The sequence below is a fragment of the Sinocyclocheilus anshuiensis genome, unplaced genomic scaffold, assembly GCF_001515605.1.
Source record: "Sinocyclocheilus anshuiensis isolate Anshui unplaced genomic scaffold, SAMN03320099.WGS_v1.1 scaffold1182, whole genome shotgun sequence".
NCBI lineage: Eukaryota > Metazoa > Chordata > Actinopteri > Cypriniformes > Cyprinidae > Sinocyclocheilus > Sinocyclocheilus anshuiensis.
The window spans coordinates 205,466-213,146 of record NW_015558653.1 but is presented as its reverse complement, the minus strand read 5'-3'; the positions used below and the strand labels follow the sequence as shown (position 1 = coordinate 213,146).

The 7,681-nt window shown below is 45.2% G+C and overlaps 1 protein-coding gene across 1 annotated transcript in view; it reads right to left on the bottom strand.

Moving 5' to 3' along the window:
- Positions 1 to 7,681, bottom strand: part of lrrc49 (leucine rich repeat containing 49) — a 19,256-nt gene that overhangs the window by 1,649 nt on the left and 9,926 nt on the right. The window contains exons 7-10 of the mRNA XM_016477130.1: positions 6,111 to 6,345; positions 4,252 to 4,437; positions 4,067 to 4,176; positions 182 to 329 (exon numbers count right to left, since the gene is read on the bottom strand). Of these exons, the coding sequence (XP_016332616.1) occupies positions 182 to 329; positions 4,067 to 4,176; positions 4,252 to 4,437; positions 6,111 to 6,345 (679 nt within the window). The remainder of the gene's footprint in view (positions 1 to 181; positions 330 to 4,066; positions 4,177 to 4,251; positions 4,438 to 6,110; positions 6,346 to 7,681) is intronic.

The following is a 7,681-nucleotide window of genomic DNA, read 5'->3' as shown; positions in this document are numbered from 1 at the left end:
CACTCACACGCGCACACACACACACAGACACACACACACACACACACAGAGACACACACACAGACACGCACACGCACAGACACAGACGCACGCACGCACACACGTGCACACACACAGAGAGAGGAGTCAGTGATGCTGGACGCTGATCGATCAGTCTCAGTATATGTGGTGCTGGTCTCACCTCGGGGCCGTCGGACAGTCTGCTGGGATAGCTGAAGAGCGCTCGGCTCAAAGCGTCTCCCAGCTGTTTGCCGTTCTCCTTCAGGTCGTCTGGACTCACACCGCTTCTGCGCCCGCGTCCATCCAGCAGGAACTGCAGCTGCCGCTTCCTACAGAGGGAAGGACAGAGCCACTGACACATGCGCAGCAGGACCAATGCATCGGAGATGCTCATGAGTGCGGTTTGAATTATCTACTTTGTGTCATTTGATTTGGGACTGTGGAGATGAATTACAGTCAACAAGAACCCCGCAAACCTTCTGTATAGAGGCCTTCTAAACAAATAAAGGCCTCTGAAGTCCAGGCCAACCTAAAAAAAAGAATAGAATAAAAAATTTAAATTAATTTTAAATAAGGCCTCTGAAGTCCAGGTCAGCCCATTTTAGATGTGACTTGAGGTTATCTTTGAATCTTTTCTTTGGGCGCCCTTGGTGTCTGGACCCTGCGGCCAACTCTCCAAAGAACACCTGCTTTGGCATCCTCTGCGGGTCCATGCGGATGACGTAGCCAGACCATCGGAGCTGCATTTTCAGAATCATGGATTCAATGCTTGTTGAGCCAGCTCTGTCCAGGACTTCTTGGTTGGTGACTTTGTCCTGCCAGCGGATCTTCATGATTGACCGGAGGGAGCGATGGTGGAACTGCTCCAGCTCTTTGATATGTCTCCGGTAGAGCGTCCATGTTTCGCAGCCGTACAGAAGTGAGGTGAGGACCACTGCTTTGTATACTTTGAGCTTTGTGGAGAGGCGAATGCCACGGTGTTGTAGAACTTTGGAGGGCAGTCTCCCAAGAGCTTGACTGGCCTTTTGGACTCTGGTATTGATCTCCTAGTCCAGAAATCCGTCGCTGGAGATTGTGCTGCCCAGGTACTTGAAGGTGGTAACATCTGAGAGCTGGGTGCCATCGATGGTGATGCACGGCTGGTCTGCTGCTCTTCCTGGTGCAGGCTGGTATAGAACTTCTGTCTTGCTAAGGCTGATGGGTAAGCCAAACAGCTTTGTTGCTACAGAGAATCTGTCTACGATGGTCTGTAGATGATTCTCTTGATGCGCCATGAAAGCACAGTCGTCTGCAAAGAGAGCTTCTGTGAAGAGCCTCTCCAGTGTCTTTGTTTTGGCGGCCAGGCGGCGAAGGTCGAACAGTGAGCTGTCGAGACGGTACCTGATGTACACACCCAGGTTCAGGTCTCTCACAGCATGTAGCAGCACTTGGGTGAAGAACAGATTGAAGAGCACCGGAGCGAGGACACAGCCTTGCTTCATGCCATTAGAGATGCCGAATTGATCGGATGGCTCTCCACCTGACAAGACATCTCCTGTCATGTTGATGTGAAACAGCTGGATCAGTTTGGTGAACTTTGCTGGGCAGCCGAGTTTTCTGAGTATGACCCACAGGGCGTCTCTGTTGACCGTGTCGAATGCCATGGTCAGATCGATGAAGACTATATAGAGGTTCATGTTCTGTTCTAGGCACCTCTCCTGCACCTGCCTCACAGTGATGATCATGTCGATGGTGCTGCGATCTGGGCATAAGCCACACTGTGACTCTGGCAAGCTCTGTTCATAGACTGATGTCAGTAGTCTGTTGAGCATAATGCGGGCAAGGATCTTGCCTGCGATGGAGAGTAAAGAGATACCTCTGTAGTTGCCGCAATCTGCTCGTGTGTGTGCCTTTGTTCTTGTACAGGGCAACTATTATGGTGTCACGGAGCTGCGAGGGCATATCTTCCTCTTTCCAGATGCTGGTCAGAACTTCATGGAAGGTTGAAACAAAAACAGAATTTAAAAAAAAGGAGCTCCTACTGGGAGCATGGAATGTCAGAACGCTTTTGGATAGAGAAGATACATCAAGACCAGAAAGGAGAACGGCACTCGTTGCGAAAGAGCTCGCACGCTACAACATTGATATAGCAGCCCTCAGTGAAACGCGCCTCCCTAACGGAGGATCTCTCGCAGAGCTTACCAGTGGATATACGTTCTTCTGGAAAGTAAAAGCCCAGAACGAAGATAGGATCCACGGCGTTGGATTGGCCATCAAGACCAGCCTGCTAAAGATCCTTCCTGACCTCCCTGTGGGAATCAACGAGAGGCTCATGAAGATCCGCCTATCTCTCAACGACAAGCGGTACGCGACAGTCATCAGCGCGTATGCCCCCACACTAACCAGCGCAGAGGAGACAATTGAGCATTTTTACGCCGACCTCAGTTCCGTTCTGCGCTCGGTACCAGCCAGCGACAAGTGGATCCTGTTAGGAGACTTCAATGCTTGCGTCGGCCAAGATCACACCAGGTGGGAAGGAGTGCTCGGGAAGCATGGAGTGGGAAAGACGAACAGCAATGGCCTACTTCTGCTCAGAAAATGTGCAGAGTTCGAGCTCCTCATCACGAACACTATATTCAGGATGGCGAACAAGTACAAGACAACTTGGATGCACCACAGATCAAAGCAGTGGCACAAGATAGACTACATCATTGTGCGCCAAAGAGACATCCGAGACGTGCTTGTCACCAGGGCCATGAGGGGAGCAGAATGCTGGACAGACCACAGGCTAGTTAGAGCGATACTCCAGCTGCACATCGTCCCTCACCACCCAAGGCTTGCTAAGGTCATACGCTCAGCATTCAACATCGTCAGACTCCAAGATCCTTCCTACCTTCACAAGTTTCAGTCCACGCTGGATGAGAAGCTGTCTGCCAATGGACCACTAACTGGAAATCCAACTGAGAAATGGAACCAGTTCAGGGATGTAGTGACGGAGACAGCCAAGGAGGCACTAGGCCCCAAGGAACGCACTCATCAGGACTGGTTCGATGAGAATGAAAGTGCCATTGGAGACCGGCTGGGCATGAAGAACAAAGCATTCCTGCAGTGGCAGAAAGACCCAAGGTCCGCATCCAAAAAGGAGAGGTTCAAGTCCCTCCAAGCCCAGGCACAGCGAGAAATCAAAAAGATGAAATGTCAGTGGTGGGAGAAGGTGGCGGAAGAAATACAACACTACGCCGACACAAACAACGCCAGGCAGTTCTTTGGCTCTCTCAAGGCAGTCTATGGACCTTCAAAATCTGGTTCTGCCCCCTTACTTTCTGCAGACGGCACCACGCTCATCAAAGTCAAACAGGGCATCAACAACAGATGGAGAGAACACTTCAGACAACTGCTCAACCTCCCATCTGCAGTCAACCAGTCAGCCCTCGACCAGATCCCCCAAAATCCCACTCTCAATATATATATATTAAAACTGATAAACAAATAAAGGCCTCTGAAGTCCATGCCAACTTAAAATAATAATACAATAAAAATAAATAAATACAAATTAAATTAAATTGCTGAACACAAAGCAAGGCCTCTGAGTCTGAAGCCCATGCCAACTTAAAGTAATAAAAATTAAACTAAATTAAAGAAAAAGATACATTTAACTAAATTAAATGTTAGTTTCAAGAGCACCATCTCTGCTCGGGTAAAATAAAAAATAAAAATAAATAAATAAAATAAAATACCCATGGAGTTTTAATTTTATGAATTGCTATGACTTTTCCAGGTCCAGAAATAACACTTTTTAAAGTCTCCCAGGTGATCATGGGTGCAGCAGACGGATGAAAAGATTTTCTGAACAGCACAAGAAGAAACTGTTTAATACCATAAGTTCTGGAGCACTTAAATAATCCTGGACACACACACACACACACACACACACACGCTGTAGAATGGCAGCTGCTGTGGACATGCACTGGCCTGTCGTCACACACACACTCAGGTATTTCACAGGTAATGTGAGTGTTTTAGTCTGTGCTGAAGGATCTCTCACACACAGACACACACACAGACACACACACACACACACACACACCTGGACTCCTCCAGCAGCAGCAGCAGGCGGCAGCGTGGCGTTTCTGTAGCAGCGACGTGACCCAGAGCGCCGAACATCCGCTCCGAGGCCATGATCTCATTCATGGTGACCTGAAACACACAAACATCATCACACACACGCTCCCGACACACACACACACACACACTGACTGCTGCTGCTCAGACCTCAGTGCCGTTGATCTTCTGCAGGTTGAGGTGCTGCAGTCTGTAGATGAGGAAGGATCTCCAGAGCGTCAGTCTCACCACCGGATTCCACTCTGGATGAACACTGATCTGCTCCAGACGCCGCACCTGAGCCAGAGCCGCCAGCTGAGGGAGATGAGTGATGCTCGTCTCCATGAACATCAGGTGCTGCGCAGGATGCAACAGCATGAGACATGCGTGTTAAAACGGTCATGATTCATTCAAACGGCTGATTCGCTCAGAAATGAAGCAAGTGAATGTCGTTATGAATGACTCACTGAATCACTGACTCACTCAATTCATTCAAACGGCTGATTCAATCAGAAATGAAGCAAGTGAATGTCGTTATGAATGACTCACTGAATCACTGACTCACTCAATTCATTCAAACGGCTGATTCAATCAGAAATGAAGCAAGTGAATGTCGTTATGAATGACTCACTGAATCACTGACTCACTCAATTCATTCAAACGGCTGATTCAATCAGAAATGAAGCAAGTGAATGTCGTTATGAATGACTCACTGAATCACTGACTCACTCGAAGTAATGAATGACTCACTGACTCACTCAATTCATTCAAACGGCTGATTAGTTCAGAAATGAAGCAAGTGAATGTCGTTATGAATGACTCACTGACTCACTGACTCACTCAATTCATTCAAACGGCTGATTCAATCAGAAATGAAGCAAGTGAATGTCGTTATGAATGACTCACTGACTAACTGACTCACTGAATTCATTCAAACGGCTGATTTGTTCAGAAATGAAGCAAGTGAATGTCTGGAGCAATGACTCACTGACTAACTGACTCACTGAATTCATTCAAACGGCTGATTAGTTCAGAAATGAAGCAAGTGAATGTCGTTATGAATGACTCACTGACTCACTCAATTCATTCAAACGGCTGATTAGTTCAGAAATGAAGCAAGTGAATGTCGTTATGAATGACTCACTGAATCACTGACTCACTCAGTTCATTCAAACGGCTGATTCCTTCAGAAATGAAGCAAGTGATTGTCGTTATGAATGGCTCACTGAATCACTGACTCACTCAGTTCATTCAAACGGCTGATTCGTTCAGAAATGAAGCAAGTGAATGTCGTTATGTATGACTCACTGAATCACTGCCTTAATTAGTCATTGAATCATTCATTTAACCAATTCGTTCAAATAGCTGATTCATACAGAAAAGAAGCAGGTGACTGTCTTTCTGAACGAGTCACTGAATCATTGGCTCATTCGATGTATTCAAACGGCTGATTCGTTCAGAAACGAAGCAAGTGAATGTCGTTATGAATGACTCACTGAATCACTGACTCACTCAGTTCATTCAAACGGCTGATTCCTTCAGAAATGAAGCTGACCGTCTTTATGAGTGAGTTACTGAATCAATGACTCACTTGATTCGTTCAAACACATGGATTCATTCAGTAGCGAATCAGTACTGTGTGTTGATCAGAGACTCAACAGTTCTGCTGTGACTTTGATTGGAAGTATTTTCATTTGCAAAAATATAAACAAAGACAATTTTGAGTCTAAAATGTAGCACAATATGAACTTGTTTATTGAGCTGTTCTATAAATCTACAGTATATCACATTTGCAGTGGTGCAGATATTGCGGAAAAGCAGCACTCTTGCTGGTCTGATATTACTAAACTATTTCATATGACCTGAATATAAGATCTGCAAATAAGCAAACTTTTTATGTTATTACCACAACTTATTATACACTAATCAAAACACTATCGGAGTCAGTTGCTGTGCTTGCACTGGTTCATTTTAATCTGCCTCGAGCTCAAACATCTGCAAACGCCTGTCACGACTGCTGTGATCCTCACCGTGAGGTTTGGGAATTTGAGGCGGATGCGCAGGAACATGGGAATGATGGAGTCGAAGTGGATGTATCTGAAGGCGACGGCGGTGACGCTCGCGGCTGTCTGAACGCCCCAGCAGCGCTCCAGCGTCTCCAGGGCCCCGGGGCCGAACAGACGCAGTGTCTCGCTGTCTAGCTCCGCCAGGTGACTGTCAGATATGGACAGACTCTGAACGCTGGGCCCACCGGCGTCCTGCGGCCTGCGAACACAAACACACTCCTCTGAAGACTGAGACGAGCGGGAGCCTCCCGTTACACACGACTGTGTGAAGGATTTCAACATGTTCGGACAGAGACTCCTCTGAGAGGAATATTTGGACTCCAGCCTGTTTACAGGATTAGTTCACTCCAGAATAAAAATGATAATTTACTCGCCCCCATGTCATCCGAGACGTTCATGTCTTTCTGTCTTCAGTCCCAAAGAAATTAGGTTTTTTTGAGGAAAACATTCCAGGATTTTTCTCCATATAATGGACTTCAATGGGGATCAACGGGTTGAAGGTCCAAAGTGCAGTTTCAGTGCAGCTTCAAAGAGCTCTACAGGATCCCAGCCGACGAATGTTTTCCTCAAAAAAACGTAATTTCTTTGCGACTGAAGACAGAAAGACATGAACATCTCGGATGACATGAGGGAGAGTGAATTATCAGGGAACTTTTATTCTGGAAGTGAACTACTCCTTTAAATTCACATTTGGCACGATGAGATCTGAACAGTAGAGTATATTGCTACAATTGTGTATGAATTTATACATATGATAATCACACTACAAGCTGGTTTTAATGTAACAGTGATAAATACAGTATGCATACAAAACAAATAAATCTGAAAGTAATTGATTCATGCATGTGACCTTAATAAACAAAACCACTGTATTTCTGACTGGCGGGTGAATAAAGTATTGAATCACAAACAGCTGTCAGTCATCAGTGATTCCAGTGCGGTTTTGTTCATTATAATTGGAGCAATTTGGTTTTGAGAGATTTCATTTTGAGAGGTTAATTCAGAGGCGAATAATGCGTTTTTAATGAACGCTCTTGATGAGACGCACGTGACTGACGCTGTAATTCTCTGCCCACAGACAGAGCAGAAACACTCACAGCGCAGACGCTCTTTAACGGATCTGTAGTGCTCTTCTGCTCGTTCACTAATCACTCTGCTCCTACGCAGAAATTATTCATTTAATGGACCCATTTTACAAAGAGAGCCGCCAAGAATCAGATCAGTCTGCTGCGGACCACTGAGATACTTTTAGCAAGTATTAAAACACACAAAAGTGCCATAGTGTGACTTATCCTGGTCTATCAACCTTCTCAATCAGGCCTCTTCTCTTATAACCGGATAAATCTGATGTTTAATATAACATACAATAAAACACTGACTTTTATTGAACTTTGATTTAATCAACTATTAAATCATAAAAATATATACAATTAAAATAAATCAAATTAAATCATACAAATCTAAAAATTAAATTAAATAATAACATTAAATTAAAAACAATTAAATTATATATATATATATATATATATATATAT